Source organism: Sciurus vulgaris, assembly GCF_902686455.1.
Source record: "Sciurus vulgaris genome assembly, chromosome: 1".
Taxonomy (NCBI): Eukaryota; Metazoa; Chordata; class Mammalia; order Rodentia; family Sciuridae; genus Sciurus; species Sciurus vulgaris.
In genome coordinates this window covers 212,947,372-212,969,495 of record NC_136461.1, presented here as the reverse complement: position 1 = coordinate 212,969,495, position 22,124 = coordinate 212,947,372, and the positions used below count along the sequence as shown (strand labels likewise).

General features: G+C 50.3%; 1 protein-coding gene across 6 annotated transcripts; it reads left to right on the top strand.

Annotated features, from left to right (window-relative positions):
* The first annotated feature begins 74 nt into the window (after positions 1-74).
* On the top strand, positions 75-18,824 carry ZNF517 (zinc finger protein 517). Of its 6 annotated transcripts, XM_079101464.1 has the most exons (7): positions 75-1,221; positions 5,987-6,069; positions 10,427-10,514; positions 11,888-11,967; positions 12,568-12,694; positions 13,052-13,165; positions 14,701-18,824. In XM_079101464.1, exons 4-7 carry the CDS (start codon positions 11,935-11,937, stop codon positions 15,807-15,809), a joined length of 1,383 nt encoding a protein of 460 aa, XP_078957590.1. In that variant the 5' UTR covers positions 75-1,221; positions 5,987-6,069; positions 10,427-10,514; positions 11,888-11,934; the 3' UTR covers positions 15,810-18,824. The 6 variants fall into 6 exon arrangements, with proteins under 6 accessions (XP_078957590.1, XP_078957588.1, XP_078957589.1 ...); XM_079101462.1 differs by lacking the exon at positions 75-1,221 and having other exon boundaries at positions 2,567-6,069; XM_079101463.1 differs by lacking the exons at positions 75-1,221; positions 5,987-6,069 and adding an exon at positions 9,459-9,781.
* Positions 18,825-22,124: the final 3,300 nt, after the last annotated feature.

Sequence of the window (22,124 nt, the reverse complement as noted above, 5' to 3'; positions counted from 1 at the left end):
GAGCCTCCGCGCAGGCGCACGGGGGAGCGGGCGCGGCAGGGCCCGCGCAGACGTCTTCCTGCTGACAGGCGTCGCGCTCGGCACGAAGACAGCGCGAGGAGAGGTCGAGGAGTTTGTCTAGAGCCACACAGCGATCTGCACCAAGCCGCGAGACCGGCACTCCGGGCCTGACCGAGGAGAGCTCCCGCTGGTGCAGGACGCCGGGTCGCCGGGCAGTGGGTGTGCCGCCTCGAGGACCTGGTGCTTCTGCATCCAGACGACGGGGTCTGGCCGGCAGGTGGCGAATGACCGCCGCCCGCTGGCACGGGCGCTGCAGGCCGCGGGGACTTCGGCCCAGCCGGGTCCTCGAGACGACGGGAAAGGAGCCGGGGGACCCTGGACTCTGCCCAGAGGGAGCAAGAGGGCGGCTGTGGGCCTCGACGCAAGCCGGGAAGGCTCCGGGGAGGAGATGGCCTCCAAGCCCCCACCGGAAATAAGGAGGACAGGATGAGGTGGGAGGTCCCAGGATAGGGATGGTGTTGCGATGGAGAGTGGGGTAAGGAAGGTGGACCAGAAGGAGAGAGAAACGAGGCAGAGTACAGCAGGGGGTGCCCAGCAGGGCGCATGCTGTGGTGGGAGAGGGGAGTCCTCAATAATTCACCCCCCTCCACGTCTGAGTGAGCCTTGTCAGCCGGGGAGGACAGCGAGGGAGGGAAGTAAGTGAGGGCAGCGGTCTCAGTGTGTGGGAGAGGCTTGTGGTCAGGACTTGTGAGATTTTAATCAGATCTTGCAGGACAGAGACAGGAATGGCAGGGGATGGAGAGGTCCACGTGGCCACCTGCTGGAGTTAGGGGAGTCTAGGGACCTGTGCAAGAGGCCCTCCAGAGAGGCAGCTGAGCTGGGGTTGACAGGGGTGAAGGAGGCCACAGCCCAAAAAGCAGGGCCAAGGGCATTTCTGACTGGGATGGGGTAGCCAAAGGCTTCTGGTCTGGAGGATGGCCATCTCCTGAGACTCCACCTCAGCCAGCAGCTGCCAGAAGTCCAGTACCTCAACTCCCTTGGCCTTGACTCCTCCTCCCTCAGCAGGCAGTAAGGTGCTGACCAGTTTCAGCCTGAGCTGTAGCTTTGGCCTGCTTCAGTCTCCAGTGACTTTGCTTGGAGGCTCCAGACACCTCCGGCTTTTCAGCCTGCAGCCACTGCTGGATCCCTGCAACTGAATGGCCTTTTGGCTAGGAAGGCAAGGTAAACAGCCTAAATCACCCAGTGGCCGCTGACTGGGCCCTAGTTTTAACCTTTCTTTATGTTTTTTTAAAATCTGTTTCTGATAAACAACATTCTCTGTTTAAGAGTCTTTTGGTGAGAAATCCAAGTCTCTTTATCATGCAGTTACTGAGGATCTTCATCCGTACTCCCTAGTTATCTTCTGTCTCCTTTTTGTTATTCTAGCTCCATCAGGTTACCCCTCTCCCAGTTCACCCCAGTGTTAATCTGGCGGTGCTGGTGATCTTTGCCATTCCTTAGCTGTTGTGATTTCTTTCTTGATTCTAGGACTTGGGATAGCCTTGGCAGACAAGTTCCATTCAGCTCCCTCCTGTGCTTAACCACACCTTGATACAGCTGACAGCAAGTAGTTACTTGTTTGCTGAAGGAACCAACAAGCAAGTGCCTGAGACCCTTCATCACACTGGGTTTGGGGGCGGGGGGGGGGGGGCGGTTACAGTGCAGAAGATTGAACTTAGCGTCTCATGGAAGGCAGTTTCTGCCACTAAGCTACATCCACACTGTCTCATCCTACTGTTAACACACTGCAAAGAGGGAAGAAAGATGGAATGAGTCAAGGTGCTAGGATGGGTGCCTGGGTGGTAATGTTTAGCCAGTCAGCCATGAATGGGTGAGCAGGGAAAGGACCATGAAAGGTGACTGAAAACCACATAAGCCTTATTTGACAGGCGAGTACCTAGAAGATGGGGTTGGTGTGTCAAGATCTCCCTCAGCCATAATTATTTACCTTAAGAAAAACTCAAGATCAGATCATAGCCTGCCAGATGGCCTGGGCCCTCCCTCATCACCTAAACTATGTCACAACCCCCAGTCACCCTGGCAACCAAAACATTAGGACCCTCACAAAGAAAGCTTGCTAAGGGCTATTCAAAGGGTAGTGAACTAAATAAGGGGACAGGAAATTAAGATAAAAACAGAAGAACTCAATTTCCTTAAAACCCCTAACCCTCTGAGTACCACACCATTCTCTCTTTGAGGTGTCCATGCAGTTCCTATGCTATAACTTAGCCTCATTTCTCACTGTCTCTGGGCCCATCATACTTGTTCTGACACCCACATGCTTTTTTGTGGGATGGGGGTTACCAGGGATTGAACTCAGGGGCACTCAGTGCCTGTGCCACATCCCCAGCCCTTTTTGTACTTTATTTAGAGACAGGGTCTCATCGAGTTGTTTGGCACCTCACTTTTGGTGATGCTGACTTTGAACTCTCGATCCTCTTGCCTCAGTCTCCCAAGCCACTGGGATTACAGGCATGTGCCACCACACCAGCCTCCTTTTTTTTTTTTTTGTACCAGGGATTGAACCTAGGGACACGGGACACTTAACCACTGGAGCCACACCCCAACCTCTTCATTTATTTATTTATTTTTAATTTTGAGACAGGGTCTCATTAAATTGCTGAGGCTGGCTTTGAATTCAGGATCCTCCTGCTTCAGCCTCCCAAGCCACTGCGATTATAGGTGTGCACCACTGCACCCTGGCTCTTGCTTTCTTGTTAAAAGCAATTTATCAGCCAAGCACTATGGTATATGCCTATAATCCCAGTGACTGTGGAGGCTGAGGCAGGAGGATCACGAGTTCAAAGCCAGCCTCAGTAACTTAGCAAGGCACTAAGCAACTCAGTGAGACCCTCTCTCTAAATAAAATACAGAAAAGGGCTGGGGATGTGGCTCAGTGGTTGAGTGCCCCTGAGTTCAATCCCCAGTACCAAACAAAAAAAAAATAAACATTAAAAAATTTACCTGCAGCCCTGCCCGGCTTAAGTTAACAGGATATGTTATATTCCTCAGCAAGCAACCTCTTATCTGCAGGAGAAATTCAGGCCCAAATAAGAACACAGGTTACCCTGGTTGGGGTTAGGGGGTTGTGACCCTTTCACAGATGAAATCCCATAACTCAGGAGATAAGGATAATCCCCTGCTAACCATAAAATCTGTAAGAATAGTTTCTGATTAGAATCAGTCAGCATGGACCAAAGTAACCTAGAGATGTCATGGCATGGAGACTTGAAAGTCTGATGTCATCCTGCTGTCAGTCAAGATGTAGACCTGGGCAGGACTCTGGGAGCATCTCTGGGACCCCCAACAAAATTGGAGGGCAGAAGGGGTGTGCATTCCTTCTCTCTGAAAGTACCCACTGTCTCTGGTCAAAGTGTCACCTTTTCCCTTTTTCTGTCCCTTGTCTGCCACTCTGAGCTGCATGTCCTGAATCCTGGTGGCTGAGTGGTCCTGCTGTGAGGTTTCGAGGAGCAGACTGCTGGCTCCAGGACAGATTTGGGCAGGCATATCTGGCTGGCAGCAGTAGCTTTCCCATCTGCCTACAAAGCAGCTGCTGCTTTTATCTGTAGCTGTACGCCCAGGGCAAAGGATGCACAAGGCCACACTGGGGCTCATCAGGTACCAGAAACCATGCCTGTGACCTGGCCTTACACCCTTCTGTCACAGGGATACCTGTCTACCCTTTCTGTATATACTAAGGATGGGGGCCCTGTCCAAGGTCTAGAGTGCCTAGACCTAACATATTGGGGTCTCATCCATCCTGTTTGCTTTTTAAAACATTTTTTTTCAATTATCTTTATCTGTTTTATTTACTTTTTGAGATGAGGTATCTCTGGTTGCCTAGGCTGGCCTCGGATCCTGGTTCAGGCAACCCTCTTGATCCTCTTGCCTCAGCCCTTTTAATAGCTGTGACTACAGGTGTCGCCACCCACAGCATGTTTGCCTTTTTTTTCCCCCCTAATGGGGATTGAAGCCAGAGGCACTTTACCACTAAGCTATATCCCCAGCCCTTTTTAATTTTTGAGACAGGGTCTCACTAAATCACTTAGGGCCTCTCTAAGTTGCTAAGGCTGGCTTTGAACTTGCAATCCTCCTGCCTCAGCCTGCCAAGTTGCTGAGTGGGCACCTGCCCATTTGCTTTGTATCCTTCCTAGTAGAGGAGATTGTTTGTGCTCTGCTTACACGTCCACAAACAGTCTGGGGTGAAATCTGACCCTGGAGTTGGACCCAGGTCAGAGGCCTGTAGGGCTCTGGAGGAGCTTGACTGATACTTGGGTCTTGGCTTCTAGCCTCTGAGCAAAACTGGACCCTGAGGGGCTGGGGAGATAGCTCAGTCGGTAGAGTGCTTGCCTTATAAGCACAAGACCCTGGGTTTGATCCCCAGCACCCCCCCTAAAAAAAAAAAAAATTGGACCCCGGGAGTGCACTTTCCTGGGAAGGAGGAGTCTAGAGTCTGAGCAGCTCCCAAACTGTGTCACAGGCATAGTTCTGCATGCCCAAATCCTAAGACTTTCCTGCTGCAGGCAGACACTGATCTCCAGAATTCAGCCACCAAGGCTCTTGGTAGGAAGGTATTTCAGTTTGCTGTCACTATAATGAAATACCTGAGGTAATTAACTTAGAAAAGAGTTATTTGGGCCCATAGTTTTGGAGGTGCTGGGCCAAAATCAATTGACTTCATCACTTTGAGCCTGTGGTAGCACATAATGACAGGACAGTGTAGGAGAGCAAAGCCACTCACCTCATTAGCCAGGAAAGAAAAGAACAAGGAAGGGGTCAGGGTCCCCGAGTCCCTTTTGACAGCACGCCCCCAATGATCTAAGGACCTCCTGCTAGGCCCTACCTTCTGAAGTTTCCACCATCTCCCACTAAAGCTATCTAGGGGCCAGACCCTTAACATGGGCCGTGGGCAGCATCTGACATCCAGACTAGCAAACGGGTACAGAGAGGAAACAGCATTGTCCCCATCCTGCAGGAACCTGGGGGGGGGGTGCGGGGGGGAAGGTATTCCAGGTCAGGAGACCACGAGTGGGATTTCCCATAAGAACTCCCACTTCCTGTGCATGAGTAAGGGAAGATGTCAACTGGAACAGATGGAATGGTTTGAGGGACTGGGGGTTGCAGCTGTTGGGAGTGGCTCAGAGGTGTGTATTAAGATTTTTCTGAGGTTAAGGTGAACTACATGAAGCTCAGTAGGTCAGTAAGCCCTAAATCTCTGTGACCCCAGACCCTTGTATAACCCTTGTATATCATTTCAACCTGACATAAAGCTATGGCTGAATGTCCTCTGGGGTGCCACATGCATAGTGAAGAACTGAAAGTAGGACAGTTTTCTTTGGTTAAATGTGTCTTTTCATAATGAAAGAATAACAGGATTTATGAAGACACAATTTGTGAACATCTGAGTTCACCATGAAATTGTGTGGGGCAGCCCTGAAGGAAACCACTGTTCCTCCTCCAGGATGACTGTGGCTGTGACCACAAGCTCCCCTTCCCTCTGTGAGTCCACAGAGCACTTCTGCCCTCCCAGCCTTTGCCTCACCCCTGCACAAACCTGTCAGCACCCCAGGAAGTCTTGAGGTGGGAGTTCAGGGACATCAAGATGGAGGAGACAGAATACAAGAAAAATGCTGACTGGAGTACAAGAGGGAGAAGAGTCGTCAGGTCCCTGTTAGGACAAGTTCCATTACCATGACAACTCCAGCCACTGAAGGCTTACAGCCTGTGGCGAACCCCACCACCAGTTCTGTATTCTAATTAGCTGAAAATAAAGTGACCAGTGGGAACAAATGGAGCATGGTCTTCAGTGAGGTTCCTAGGGAGAGGGGAAGGAGGCACAGCTCTGCGCACAAGACAGCACTGCCCAGTTATGGAGTGATACTTTCGCTTTTGTTCTCAATAAATCTAAGCTCCACTTGTTACTTCTGTGTGTCTTGCTCAATTAAAGGATGCCAAGAATGTGGACTCCAACTGGACACCCTACCTGTAGTGGTCTGAGGGCCCTGGGGCATCTAAACATCCCGTTCAAAGGTAAGGACTGATCAGAATGTCATGAGAGTCCACCACCATCAGTAGCAGGTCACTGAACAAGTTGCTCTTGCTCCCCTTCTCTAAGTCTCATGCTTCCTGGGTCTGGTCACACTTCATAAGACAGGAAAACAAAATCATCTGCAGAGTGCTATGTAGGAAAGGAAGAAGCTTTTAAGCACATGCTATTTATTGGATTGTTCCTCCCTCCCCTGCTCAGTGAAATAGTTTCACGTTCCAGTTGAGTGGTTAAAGAGTGTGCCCTGAGCCAGGTCTGTGGGTCCAGTCCAGCTCTGCAACATAACAGAGGTGGGACCTTGGGAAATCATTGGAATACTATGCTCCCCTCACTTTAATATGGGGACAACAGTATTTTTTCATAGGATATTGTAAGGATTAAATTAAAAAATACACATGAACGACACAAGTGTGTCTATACAAATCATCAGGATTTCTAGGCACGGTAATGCGTGCCAATAATCTCAGCTACTCAGGAGGCTGAGGCAAGTGGATTGCAAGTTCTACGTCAACCTGGGTAACTCAGTAGGAATCTGTTTCAAAATGAAAAATATAAAGGACTGGAGAAGTAGCTCAGTGATGCAGCAATTGCCTAGCATGAGGCCTGGTTTTCAATTCCTAGGAAGTGCTGGGGAGCAGGTATCACCAGGAATCATAGAAGTTCCACTATGACCCTCTCCATAGATACCTAAGTGACCAGAGGCAGCAGCAGGGACACTTTGAGTCCCCAAGAATCTATCTGTTGATCTGGTACCAGTTGCACAATGTCTTAAGTGTGAAAATTCATCCTGCCGTGCTTCATATGAAGCTATTTGCAGTTCTGATTGTTTTGTTGTACTGGGGATTGAACCCAGGGGTGCTTTACCACTGAATCATATCCCCAGCCCTTTTTATTTTATTTTTTTTATTTTTTATTTTTGCGGTGCTGGGGATTGAACCCAGGGCCTTGTGCCTGCAAGGCAAGCACTCTACCAACTGAGCTATATCCCTAGCCCCCTTTTTATTTTTTACTTTGAGACAGTTCCTTGCTAAACAATTTAGGGCCTCCCTTAGTTGCTAAGGCTGGCTTTGAACTTGCAGTCCTCCTGCTTCAGCCTCCCTAGTCTCAGGGATTACAGGCATGCACTCTTGGGTTCAGTCCTCATGTTAAAAACACTGAGGTGCCACAAGAAATCAAACACTTGCTCAGAAGTGGGTTGGCAAGGCAACCTTTACTTTGGCAAAAAGGGTGTGCTACTGAACCTGGCTAGCAAGTGCACTTGGGTAGGCAGTCTGCCTGTTTCTGTCCCTAACAGCACTCCCCCTTGCTCAGGTAGGAGGAGCTCCAGGTTACAAGGTACACAATTAGCTAATTTTTAAATTGGGGCAGGCAAGGGGAAGGGTTATAGTTAAAAATAGCTTCAACTGGATCTTTACATCCCAATCAAGGTTAGTTACTATATATTGAAAATGGATCATCAAACTTTTTATTTCTCACACCCAGCACACACACACAAAAAGACCATTCTTCAAGGCTATGGAATTAAGACAACATGCCAGGAGACAGGAAGTTAAGTCAGCACAGCCTTCTGAAACTTTATGGTCAATAGAGATCCCCCCCAAAAATAGAGAAGACAAGGCTATTAAAATCAAACCCATTGAGAAAGGGCAGTAATCTGTCCTGTTATGAAAAATAATATTAGGAGTTTTCCCAAACAGTAAGTGGGGCTCAAGCACATGCACAAATGATCACTAAAGAGATCTGTGGTTACCTTAACTTGTGAGCACAGTAAAGTGCACACCCCTAAGTGGAGACTTAGGATGATAACCAGTCATGTTGTGCATGAAGAAGCATGATGAAGAGCTCAGGTGCAACCAAAAGCCCATCTCTACACGTGGTGACATCAAGAGGCTGGACTCCTACCCCGGGGATACCATAAAAGCTGAACGCCTCTGTCCATTCTTGTCCAGCCCTGCCTCCCTTCTGACGCCAGCAGAACTCCCATTACCACCACCACCACCAATAAAGAGCCTGTTCCTGTTAACACCGTGCATCTGCCCAATTCTTCCCCGAGAGAGCACAAGAACCCAAGCTGGTAACAATCCCAAGAATTATTTAATCAGATGCTATTTAATTGCCAACCATACCAGATTTACTCAAACCAACCATTTCTAAATTTATTGTTTTATATGTAGGCTTCTATTTTGGGTAGATTTCAACTACTTTTTAAAAAATATTTTGATTAGTTGTTGATGAAACTTTATTTATATGTGGTGCTGAGGATCCACCCAGTGCCTCACACATGCTAGGCAAGTGCTCTACCACTGAGCCACAACCCCAGCCCTCAACTCCTTTTAATGTTCTGTCTTCAAAAAGATGTGGTTCAGGACTTCAGGTGTAGCCCAATGGTAAAGGCTATTGATCAGCATGCCCGCAAGTCCAGGGTTCCAGCGCCTGGTGAAGTGTAGTCCCTGCCTTTTGCTTTTGGGATGTAAATCAGTATTTTTATATGCCCACACACCATGTGGTTCAAATCTTGTCTTAGCTTGACTTTTGTCTGTTTGATCTGTTTCTGAGAAGAGTTAACATTTTCAGCAATAGGTGCACGCCTGTAATCCCAGTGGCTGGGAGGCCCATGCAGAAGGATCACAAGTTCAAGTCCAGCCTCAGCAACTTAGCCAGGCCCTAAGCAACTTAGGAAAGCCCTGTCTCAAAATTGAAAAAACTAAAAAGGGCTGGGGATGCGGCTCAGTGGTTAAGGGCCCCCGGGTTCAATCCCTGGTACCAAAATAAATAAATTTCCGGCCGTAACTGTTAGATAATCTATCCCTCTACTCTTCTATCAGTTGTTGCTTTCGGTATTTAGAGGCTGTGTTATTAGGTGCGTGTTTCTCGCTGGACAGTGTCTTCTACTAGTTCATACGTGTTGCTCTTAAACCTTCGTATTCTCTGGCCCACGCTGCCTCGGGTGGCAACGGCAGACTTCCGGCTCCTTCCCAGTATCTGCTCGCACCTTTTGCGGTAAAGAATCCTGAGCAGCGTCTGGCATGTTGCTCCCGGTACCCAGCACATTCCCCAGCCCATCTTAAACTTGCTCTTGCCCACTGGGACGGCTAAGCTTTCTTTCCAGGTGTGCCTAACACCTGAAAAAAAACACACTTCATCACACGCAGGAACGGGGCCCCGACACGGGCACGCCCGCCGCGCCGGGGTCCCAGCAGTCCGAGCTAAGGCCCCCAGGACCCTGCGCCCCCCCCCCCGCCCCCGCAGCGGCTCTGACTACAGCGTCGCCCCGCCCTCACTATTCCCACGGTAGCTACGCCCCGCCCCAGAGGATCTCGCGATAGTTCCGCCCCCAGAGCGTGAGGGCGGGAGAGCGCGCAGGTGCGCGGTCGTCGGAGCCGGGGCGGGCTGGCCAGTACTGTGCACCTCCCCTGCTCTTCCGTGCCCCTCCCGAGCTGTCGCTGGCGGCGGCCCTGCCTGGGTCGGTCGCGCCGCGGAGCGAGGACTACGGCGGGGTCCGGCGGGGCGGGGGCGTTGGGCCCCGCGCCCCCGGCCGGCGGGTGACACAGCCGCGGCGGTCGCAGGCCCCCGTGGCCGCGCGGCCCTTTCCGCACGCGCGCTCCCGCGACACCTTCCCCAGCTCCGCGGAGCGCGTCCCCCTCCTGGCCTAGGCGAGAGCGGACGGCGTCGGCGAGCTGGGAGCAGCCGCCTGCGGTAAAGCGGTCCGCAGGTGGTCTGCACACAGAATAAGCCAGGAGGCGGGACTGGGGGCCGAGGGCTGCGGTGGTTAGGGAGGCCTCCCGGGACTCGACCAGTGCACGGAACCCGAGCTCGGACGGGCCCGCCAGGCTGCGGGAACCCGAGGTCCCGGCTGGCTTGGCTGGTTGGATAACAAAGAGAAGGCTGGCGAGGCTGCAGTGTAGTGAGGAGCGCGAGGGGCGCCAGGCCCGTAAGCAGCAGTGACTGCGGAGTTCTTTTTTAATTCCCTGTATGTCCCAGCCCTTTTTATTTTTTTACTTTATATTGAGACAGTCTTGCTAAGTTACCGAAGCTGGCCTCAAACTTGTGATCCTCCTGCCTCAGCTTCCCAAGTTGCGCAGTGATTCCCCCCTCCCCCAGAATATGGAGGGAAGAATGACGACTCCTTGTCTTCCGGGACCCAGCTGAATGTAATTTCCCCCAGGAAGCCCTCCTTAATCCTCCATGTAAACTAACATCGCCCCCACACCTTGATTTATACTTTTTCTTTTAGCATATGATCAAGAACTTGGATTATTTTTTCATTATATCCTCTGCTTCAATTTTTTCAAACCCAGCACTGTTTAATCTGATTAAAGACATTTTTGCTTCCATTGGTAGAACTAAAGGCAGATTTCCCCGCTCTAACCAGGCGGCCCCTCCCTGAGGACATACAATCCCAGATGAGAGCAAACAAAAACTAGCTGAGGTAACTTTCCCCCGCCTGTCCTAAATTCAGTTCTTAACCACAGTGGAGGGTGGTGTGTGTTGAGGGGTGGGGAGTCAGATCTTCAGCATCCATTTTTGAGATACCCTAGTTGTATTGCTGGGTAGGTAGACAACAGATCCAGGGGTAGCTCTGGCGGTGTGTGGTTAGGGTCCTGTGCGTAGACTGGACTGTGATTCTGTGGGGGTTGGGAAGCTGCTCTTCAGCTCACTTGTAGTCTGTGTCTGTCAGGTCCCCTTTGCAACCCACCACACTCAAACTGTCAAAAGGCTCTGCAGCCAAGTGCCATTGGCATTAGACCTGTCATCCCACTTTAACCCCGTTGCTTTCAGTTAACTGATGACTCAAGGGAACATCTTTTTACAAAGTGGGAGGAGCTAGCAAAAGAGGGTAGCTCCAGAGACCTCAAGCCAAACTCAAGAGCTCAGCTGTCAGTTGAAGGGAAGATCAAAGAGACCAGGGCCTCTGCCTGCTGTACACATCTTGTCAAAGCAGAAATGTACTTGCTGGTTTTTTTGTTTTGCTTTTTCTCTTCTATACTGGGTGCTTTGCCACTGAAGTACATCCCCAGTCGTTTTTGTTTTTTATTTTGAGACAGGACCTCACCAAGTTCCCCAGGCTATCCTTGAACTTGCAATCCTCCTGTCTCAGCCTCCCAAATCACTGGGATTATAGGTGTGGGCCAGAACCCTCACCTACTTACTGGTTCATAAATAACTTTTCCCAACCACAGAGGTACTACACATCTATATATAAGTAAGTGTTAAAGAAATTAGGAAAACAGAAGAACAAGAACCATCATGATTCTATAATTCAGAAATAACTTGGTTAATATTCAGGTGTATGTGCCACCTACTTGTTTTGTGTAGTAACATAGCAAGAATGTTTTCTGTGTTCCTCGTCATGGTTTGACTGAAGGCAAGAGTCACCCACATTAGAGATCTCCATATTAATTCCATAAGTCCTTTAGGAGCACAATCTGTGTGCCAGGCCCCCTGCCAACACAGGGGGTATAGGCAAAGCCTTATCTCCTGGGGATAGACAGATAAGAGCAGGTAAGTCAGCTTGTCTTATATGTTGGGCCGAGTGCTGTGGAGAAGAGTAAAGCAAGGAGTGAGAATAAGGAATTCCCCAGGCAGAAAGAAAGCAATTTTAATTGGGGTAGTCTTGGTAGGTTATGTCACCCTTGGAAGGTGACACAACAGTGCCCGTAACAGCACTCTTTGGAAGGAAGGGTGAGCAGGGTCAGAGGACAAGGCTTCATCCTCATACGTAAGAGAGATGGATGGGCTGTCCTGCAGCTGGGTGGTCCTATGGGAGTGGGGTCCTTCACTCATGGCTGTGTGTTCCCTCAGTGTTCACTGTCCCCAGCACCTACCCCATCCCCAGCGGGTAACCTGGAATGGCGATGGTGTTCTCAACACCCAGAACCCAGGTGAGTGCTCCCTTTGAGCCTATCTGCTGCTCCTGGAGACTGCCTAGCCCCAGTCTCAGCTTTTCAGCCCTGAGCATCTTCCCAGGAAATGTCAGGTCCATCCTGTCCCAGGATGGAGTCTGAGCCAGGTCAGTCTCTCCCTTCCATGCCTTGCACTGACTCTGCTGTCTTCTTCCTGAGGCTTTGGGCAGAGGTGAGCTGCCCTGGGCTCCTGTGAACCCTCAGCTTCCAGGCTCACCTGCCTCCAACCTGGTGTGAATAGTTGGCCCTCTCCTGACACCGTCTAATCACATCTGTTGGAAGCTGTAGAGATTGAGGGGGCAGTATGGAGGCTCAGTCACCAATGTGTCTGTGGTGCTCCTTCCCCAAACCCTGATCACCCATGAAGAGGGTTGAGACCAACATTGAGATGACCTTCTGGTGGGAAAGTCTTTTTCCCTCCTGGTTACACTTGCTCCTTCAGGGAGTGTCTGTGCTGTGCCCTAGGGATGCGGCGACTAGTACAGAGGACCCACCTGCATGTTCCTAATGTGGCCTCCCCATCTCCCGGGTCCTCACCAAGGCCTTGACCACCCAGAACAGTAGAGTGTGTGGTTGCAGGAAGCTGTCATGTTCGAGGATGTGGCTGTGTACTTCACAAGGATAGAGTGGAGTTGCCTGGCCCCTGACCAGAGGGCCCTATACAGGGATGTGATGCTGGAGAACTATGGGAATCTGGCCTCCCTGGGTGAGTGCTCCATGGTCAGTCCTGGGTCTGTGAGGTGCTTCTGTGTTACTCAGAGATGACCCTGTTCATCCACTGGGCCCTGGGGACTTGGTTCCTATCCAAAGTAGAGTCTTGACACACTTGGAGGGGAAGCTGGACTCCAGGGAGCTCCACTGTGCTTCCTGTTAGTCATCTATGGCCTAGCCTTAGACTGCCTGGGCCCAGCTGCCTGAGAGCAGCGTCCCCCTGCCACCATCTTCCCACAGGAGGGTATCCCTGGCCCACTCCAAGAGCTGTACCTGCCCCATGCCAGGCTGCTAGACACCCTTCCTCCCCTCATGATCCCTGACTTCGGCTGCTTTCCCTCTCTGCCACTAGGCTTTCTTGTCACTAAACCTGCACTGATCTCCCTCTTGGAGCAAGGAGAGGAGCCAGGGGCCTTGATTCTGCAAGTAGCAGAAGAGAAAGGGACCAAGCCTGGCCTGTGTGCAGGTGAGTGAAAGATGCAGGAAGGCCCAGACTGCCACTGCTGGATGTGTCATGTTACCCCAGCCTATCCTAGTCTTCCTGCAGCTCCATGAGGTCCCTGGGTGCTGTCCTGGACCCAAGCTGTGGAAGGCATATGTATGTAGTTCCTCACAGTGGAGCAAGTTTTCTACTGAACACCTTGCCATTGAGCCAAGGCCACTGGAGACTGATTTGTGCAAGAAGACCCTATTGCACAGCACAGTGGTTCGGTTTGTGTGGTCACTATGAGCTACTTGCCTGAAGTGAAAAAAATTGACACACTGTGTCAAAGTTGAGGGGGGTTTGAGAAATTCATAAAGAGGCACTTTTTTTTTAATGATACTAGGGATTGAACTCAAGGCTTCACACATGCTAGGCAGGTGCTAAACCAGTGATATTTATTCATTCAGTGTTAGTGGGGATTGGACTCAAGGGTACTATACCAGTGAGGTATAACCTGGCCCTTTTTATTTTTAACTTTTTAGTTTGAGACAGGGTCTTGCTAAGTTGTTGAGGCTGACCTTGAATTATGATCTCCTGCCTCAATCTCCTGAGCCTTTGGGATTACAGGTGTGTGTAATCATGCCTGGCTTACAGTTGCCTTGGCTGGCCTTGAACTTGCAACCCTTCCACCTCAGCTGCCTGAGTAGCTGGGATTATACTTGGGCACCACCATACCCAGCTCTTCAAGAGGCTTTACAGTTGGTTCAGGTGAGAAAGGGTGTAAGCACTGTGGGACACACTGTCTTCCAAGGCATCAGAGACCAGGTTTGAGGGTGCAGTGGATGCTATCCATGGATTGTTTTGATTTTTCATTCCCCATGGCCCATATGCCAGGGACTGACTTGGGGCAGTGGAGGCTACAGAAAGAATCTCCAGATGGGGAGGAAGCCTGAATAGGCAGGGCCCTCTGGAGAGGCAGGGCCACCGGCTGATCCACACGGAGGAGAACCCTTTCTAGTGCAGCGAGTGTGGCAAGTCTCCTCTCTAAAGGAGAGAGGAGCAAAGAATAGAGATGCGGGGTGAAGCAGGTACACTCCATGCCTGGCAAGCCCTGCCTGCCAGTTCTTGGGCCTCCTTCAAGAGCCCCAAGCCAGGCTTCCGTGGTCCTTCTGCTCTTACTAGCCTCCCTTTTGGTTTCCTTTTCTTACCCAAACCCTGACATTAAAGCCTTTGGCAAGAATTTCTCAGAACTTCTTGCATCTTTGACATAGAGATGCTGTCAGGTATGGTGACACACACCTCTAATCCCAGAGACACAGGAGAATAGCAAGTTTGAGACCAGTCTCGGCAGTTTAGCAAGACCCTAGGCAACACAGGGAGAACTTGTCTCAAAAAGAGCCAGGAAGCTGGTTGTGGTGGCCCACATATATAATCCCAGTGACTTAGGAGGCTGAGGCAGGAAGATTGAAGGTCAAAGCCAACCTCAGCAATTTAGAGAGACCCTAAGAGCCTTAGCAAGACCCTATCTCAAAAAAAAAAAAAAAAAAAAAGACTGGGGATGTGCTTCATTCTTTCAGATTCCAGGATGAAGGCTGGGATCTTGTCATCTCCTCTGAGGAGGGACTTCTTCAGGCAAGCAGGACTGACCAACGGGATTTGGGGCTGCCTCCCTGACCTGAATAGCAGGCCTGAGGATGGGTCAGATACACCCATCCAGCCCTGGGTCTCCCCAGGGTCCCTGCAGGAAGAGCAGGGCGGCAGGCCTCCCCGGAGCCTCGCCAGTAGGCAGGGAGGCTACAGGTGCACCTGCGGCAAGGTGTTCAGATACAACTCCCTGCTGATCAGGCACCAGATCATCCACACTGGGGCCAAGCCCTACCAGTGCACGGAGTGCGGCAAGGCCTTCAAGCAGAGCTCCATCCTGCTGCGCCACCAGCTGATCCACACGGAGGAGAAGCCTTTCCAGTGCGGCGAGTGTGGCAAGTCCTTCCGGCAGAGCGCGCAGCTGGAGGCCCACCGCCGTGTGCACGCGCGGGACCGGCCCTTCCAGTGCGGCCAGTGTGGCAAGGCCTTCGGCCGCAGCTCGCGGCTGCTGCAGCACCAGAAGTTCCACACTGGGGAGAAGGCCTTCGAGTGCGGCGAGTGTGGCAAGGCCTTCTGCCGCCGCTTCACCCTCAACGAGCACCGCCGCATCCACAGCGGCGAGCGGCCCTATGCGTGCCCGAGCTGTGGCCAGCGCTTCATCCGCGGGTCCTCACTGCTAAAACACCACCGGGTGCACGTGGAGGAGGGCGCCCGGCCCAGCGGCCTGCGCCCTGCGCCGGCGGAGGCGGGACTGGAGTGCGCGGAGTGCCGAAGGCCGTTCCGGCACCGCTCGCTGCTGCTCCTGCACCTGCGGCTGCACACGGGCGAGCGACCTTTCGCGTGCGCACAGTGCGGCAAGGCCTTCGGCCGCAAGTCCAACCTCACCCTGCACCAGAAGATCCACACGCAGGAGAAGCCCTTCGCCTGCACCGAGTGCGGCAAGGCCTTCCGCAGGAGCTACACGCTGAGCGAGCATTACCGGCTGCATGGCGGGTCGCTCCGCCCGCCCGCGGCAGGTGCACAGCAGGAGCCCCTGCTGACAGCGCCCAGCAGGCAGCAGGGACTTGGCCGGGTCTCCTCGGCGGCACGCGACTGCGACTAGGTTCGGGGGTGAGGCGCAGTTGCAGGGCCTGTGGGACTGAAGACGGCTGGTGGAGTGAAGCCGCCTCTCCGGCTGTTCCCCGGCAGACTTGGCGGGGATTGTGGGTGAAGTATTTTCCTTTTGAAGAAATACTTTCTTTTTATTTTTCAAACATTGACTTGCGATCAGAAAGAAAAAGGGTAGGTTGAGTTTTTATAGCTGTTCATTTAAGATTGGCCAAGATGTGGCCCTGCTTGAAAGGGCAGGCGAATGGACCAGGAGTTAGGTGGGGCCTGCCGCCTCCCCTGGCCTTGCCCAGGGAGTGGAGCCCCAGGCAAGCCTCAGGAATGCAAGCTGGTTGTGGCCACAAAAGGCCTTGCTGAGGAGAAGCCTGCCCACCAGCCCTCCCAAATCTCAGGGAAGAAACCCCTGAGGGCCTAGTGACCAATGAAGACCCAGGGACCCCTCCTCACCAGCCCACTCATCCTAGGAACCCCAGGAACTCTGACAGGCTGTCTTGCCGCATCACAAAACTGGTGGGAGAAAGGACTGCTGGCCTGAAACCAAGCTGAGGACTTGACTGGAGAACACATATCTATAAATTAACATGGTTTTTCTAAACATGTTAGTGTAGAACATCTGGAAAAATGCCAAAACTTACGTTAAAAAAGAAGTGTGGTGGCACAGCACACTTGTAATCCCAGCAGCTGGGGAGGCTGAAGCAGGAGTATCAAAAGTTAAAGGCCAGCCTGAGCAATTTAGCAAGACCCTGTCTCAAAAAATAAAAAGGACTGGGGATGTGACTCAGTGTAAAGTGACCCCAGATTCAATCCCCAGTACCAAAATGAATAAATGAAATTTTTCTTTATCCCACCCCCTGGAGATAGCTACTATTTATGTTTTGGTGTGTTTTCAGTCTCTCTAATACTATTGTGTACAGACACTTATTTGCAGAATTGGGGTTACACTTTGCTTTGAATTTTTTATCTACTCATTGGGTAACAATCCCTATGTACCTTTGCTGTTTTGTGTGAAGTATGATTTATTTAACAGTTGCCTGATTTTTAGACATCTTTCTTTTCCATGTTTCATGATAACAGTTGACTTCACATGGCACATGTCTGAATTCCTAGGGGTTGGATCTGACTTTCTAGGTTGATAGTGCTGGGGATGGGATGGCACTTTTAAATCATTTTTGTTAATCATGAAAAATGTCACTTTTTGCCTTTTTTAAAATACCTTTTATTTTGTTTATTTTTACATGGTGCTGAGGATCAAACCCAGTGCTTCACATGTGCTAGGCAAACACTCACTACTGAGTCACAACACCAGACCTTTATTTGCCTTTTGATGAGTGGGTTTCCTGTGAGCCCTTGACATTGTGAGTATGTGGAGGTGGGGTACCTGGGATGGAACCCATGGCCTCAAGCATGCTAGGCAAGCACTCTACCACTGAGCTGTACTCCCAGCCCTTACTTTTTAAAAATATTATTTTGATGTTGATAGACCTTTATTTTATTCATTTATTTATATGTGGTGCTAAGGATCGAACCCAGTGCCTCACACATGCTAGGCAAGTGCTCGACCACTGAGCCCCAGCCCCAGCCTGGGCCCTTATTTGTTTTGACACAGGTCTTGTTTAGTTGCCCAGACTGCCCTCAAACTTTCAATTCTCCTGCCTCAGTCTCCCAAGTCACTGGGATTACAGGTGTGTACAGGTGCTGACAGATGTGAGTTTGGATTCATGTCACCCTTGCAGACTCTGGGTAGTCAAAGTTTGTGCACCTGAGTCTGGTTTCCTTCCTTCATATGATAAAGCCACTGAGTACATCCTCTGATATTTGTAACATATGTAAGCATTTGTAAACAGGTCTCCCAGGTACCCTGTGGTGTTGGCAGGGTCTGGCCTGGGGATACTGTTTTATCAAGCAGTATTTGACCAAGGTGTAGGAGCCACCCAGGGCAAAACAAAACCTAGCCTTCAGCTCCTGGTCTGGAGCCCACTGCTGTTACACCACAGAGCCTGTCTGTGTTCATGCCCCCACAGGGTGATAGGCTTAGGAAAGAAGGCTCTGAAATGTATGCAAGAGCAGTTTTCTGTATGTGACCCATTAGTGGGCAGTGAATCAGTTTTGACTTTTTGGAGGGTACTAGGAATTGAACCCAGGGGTGCTTTATCACTGAATTACATCCCCAGCCCTTTTTATTTCTTGAGACAGGTTCTCACTGAGTTGCTGAGGTTGGCCCCCAATTTGTGATCCTGCTGCCTCAGCCTCACAAGTCACTGGGATTACAGGCATGCACCATCACACCTGGCTCAGTTTGACTTTTGAACACTATTTTTTTAACCTACATTTCATTTTTTTCCATATTTCTGTTGGTGCATTATAGTCGTGCATAATGGCATTTGTTGTTACTATTTGTACATGCCCACAATATAACGATATAATTTGGCCAGTGTCATTCCCCATTATTTCCCCTTTTCTTCCCCTCCTCTTCCCGCAAACACTTTTTGTTCCAAGGAAACAAAAAAGAGAGACAATAGAAAATATCAAAGTATGTGCATTTGCTGAGGATGTGTGAGCCAGGTTGCAACATAAGACACTTTTACTATGGGTCTTGGTCAACAAGTCAGTTGAGACTGTTACAATAGTTTTGCTCCCATAGTACAAGGTGAAACACAGATAAAATTCCATGGGTGCCTGTGCATAGAAAGTATTCTTTCTATAACTAGGTGCCTGGGTTCCATCTGTCCTTCAACCAGATACCAGCAGTAAATTTCAGCGAGTAAATTTACCTTACCAGAATGGCTGAAACATGAACTAACTGGGAACAAGTCTTCTGTTTACTAGTTAAGATTGCTTACCAAGCCAGGCACAGTGGCACAAGCCTCTAATCCCAGCGGCTCGGGAGGCTGAGGCAGGAGGATCTCCAGTTCAAAGCCAACCTCAGCAATTTAAAATATAAAAAGGGCTGGGGATGTGGTTCAGTGGATAAGCGACCCTGGGTTCAATCCCCATACCAAAAAAATAAAAATAAATTGCTCATCAGAATCCTTATCTCAAACTGAACTGATTTTCTTTGGGTTATCTGAGGGTTACCCCCAAATTTCCCATCTCAGAAGCCAGATCTGCCTCGATCCCCCAGGGAGATTAAGTTAGGGCATCATTTTTTGGGGGGCAGGTATTCCTTAAAGGCTCCCTGAGAGTTGGCCTTCCTGTTCACGTTCTGTTTTGCTTGGGTAAGGAGGAAGCCCAGGGCTTTAACTTTACCTACTGATCCAGAGTGACCCAGCCTGCCTGCAGCCAGGCCAGGAGAAGTGTCATAAGCACTGGACCCGGAGGCTACCTCTTGGTGATCTGAGGCTGCTGGCAAGATGCAGCAGGTGAATTATGCCCAGTAACCCCACAAGGAAGCATGTCACTCTGTAGATAGTATTAAATCACAAACTAGATTGACATATCAAGTAATCCCTAGGTCAACATCCATGAGCTGCCTGAAACCCTACGTAGACAGTGTACAGTATGCAGCTGATGATGTCTGCAGTCTCCTCTCACACCACTCCCATGCCTGCCATCTGGTTGACCTCACATGGCACCAGCCCAGTTCCAGGCTCCCCAGCCCCTACCACTCTAGCAATAACGGCTGCAGGCTTCCCTGCTTCTCCAGCATACAGAGACCCCACTCCAACACAGCCCCTGTCAGGCTTTGACCCAGAATGTGCCCAGGGTACAGGTGGTTTTGGAATACAGGATTTGTGTCTGGGTGGAATTTGTGGTCCAGTGACCAGCATGGTTCTGTGGGAAATTCACAAGGGTTAGGGGATCTTTTTAAGTTGTAGGCAGCAAAAAACCACTGTCTGCAAATGCCCCAAACAGGTGATCCTCACCATTCAAAATAGGCAGGAGAGCACAGGAGTGCAGTGGAGTCCCCACCCCATTCTTCCTGTCTTTCCAGTGTCATCTTCTGGGTTCCAGTCCCGTATCCTTGATCTTGGAGAGTTGCCCATCTGCAGAGTTCCTTGAGTCACCTGGCCTCCACACAATGCAGGAGGATATCCTAAAACACAGCCTGGATCCATCTGGCCCCAGGAATGGTCTTTAAGAACTTGGACTCTGTATAAAACATTCCATACCTGCTCTCCAAACCCTGTGGCTCTCACAAAATCAAAATCATACAGACTGGGCCCAAGTAAGAATGTGCAGAGCCACTGTGGGGACCAGGAAAACACACTCTTGCCCTTTAGGGCCCCACAGTCATTTAGAAGGAATCCCTCATCCCCATGGAACCTGGTAGTCTCTTTTCTATTATTTATATATTTTTGGTACTGGGGATTGAACCCAGGGTTGCTGTATCACTGACTACATCTCCAGTCCTTTCTATTTTTTTTATTTTGAGACAGAGTCTCACTAAGTTGCTAAGGGTCTTGCTAAATTACTAAGACTGGCCTCAAACTTTCCATCCTGCTGCCTCAGCATCCCCAGTAGCTGGGATTATAGATAAGTGTCAACTGCCTGGCTTAGTTAGTCCCCTTTCTACCTATACTTATTTCTTCTATTTGAGGGCCCAGGTACCCAAGGTGCCACAAACCCTTCTGCTCCCCAGAGTACTCCCCAGGCTCTGGTCTCCCCTCCACAGTCCCTTCCAGGCACCCAGGCTTTGAGACAGGGGTGAAAGACAGGTGGTCTGCATAGATAGTAACTGATTAGGTTGGAGAGATGAGGGCTGACTTGCTAATTGTCAAAGAAAAGGAAATGGGTTGCTAAAAGCTCTGGGGATTCCTGCTCCCAGCACAAGGAGTTGCTAATGAGTACCGCAGGGCACTGTTTTCCTGCCCTTAGGCATATAGGCAGGTTGGGAAGGTGAAGAAACCTGGGATCTAAAAAAAAGGCAAGATACACCCACCCCTGCAGATGCCCAGCTCTGCATCCCCTCCTCCCCGAGAGGTCTCTCTGTGTCTCTCCCTCTCTTAAATAAAATGTGCTTTCTACACTTGCCTCGGCTTTTCTCAGGTGCTTCATCTTCAACACCAGGGGAACGAGGACCCAATCCTGATTTCCAAGACTGATAATCAGTTTGACTAGGTAAGTAAGACTTACCCAGTAAGACTTCACTTAGACATTCTGGAACATGTAACAGAGATCATGCCCAGACATGCTGTGTGCAGTGCCTTCTCCCCACGGTCACCTTAGGTGGGACCTTGAACCTGAAGGGCTGCCCCTTCCAGGACTAGCTGACTCCTAAAGCAGCAAATGACACCCCTTCCATCCAGAGCCCACAGTTCTCCTTTATGAATTTCACACAGCAAGCCATTATTTCCTGTACCCTAAATTACCCCAGGATCAGGCACCAAACAAGAGACATCCCTGGAGACCAGAGCCTACCCTGGCCCATATTCTGCCATCTCCTTTCTGCCCTGACCACTCCTGGTCCTTCCCAGGTGGCCCTGTGTGGCATGCCTTGCTTCTTGTTTCTAGGCACCTGTGTCCATGAACAGATTCCTTCATTACAGTCATTTCTGTGTTTGTGTGTCTTACCACACCTTATTAAAACAAGCCCCAGGACATTTTAATCACTGTGAGACTCGTGTGTATCCAGGCCTTGTGGAGGTGCTCCCTCTGTCCTTGCCTGTTTAAAGTTACATGACTCTGGCTTGTCTGCCAGGATACTGAAATGCTCCTGGAAACACAGCATCTCTTTAAAAGTAGCTTTTTAGTTGGGATGTTTCTGGAAACATTTACAACTTGGAACCCTGATCTGTCCTGCTGAAACAAAGGCTGGAGACACCTCGAGGGCAGCAGAGGGGGATTCCCACAGGGAGTGCCCCAAACCATCCCAAGATGGGTCAGTTGAGATTCCAAAGTAAGAAGCACTAATTCGGGGCTGGGGATACAGCTCAGTTGGTAGAGTGCTTGCCTTGCAAGCACAAGGCCCTGGGTTCAATCCCTAGCACCAAAAAAAAAAAAAAAAAAAAAAAAGAAGCACTAATTCCTCAGCACTTACTAGGGGAACTTACAAAGGATCAGCTTCCTGGGGACCAGATAGGTTCTATCAAGGTTTGTCTGCAAGGAGGGCCTATGGAGTTAGAAGAGGGCTTCAGGAATTTAGTTCAAGGTTGGGGCTAGTTTCTACCTATTTAGGAACAGAAGTTATCTCTCAGTATTTCTGAGCAACAACCTAAGCAGCATTATGGGTACCTGGGAATGTCCAAGACCCCAGCTTGGATTCAGGGAAAACAGTTGGCCAAAGCGTAAGCCAAGGCGCTCCGTCACTCAGGAAACTATAGGAAAGCAGGGAGAACCAGGAAGCCTAAAACCCCGATCCCAGATGGATTAG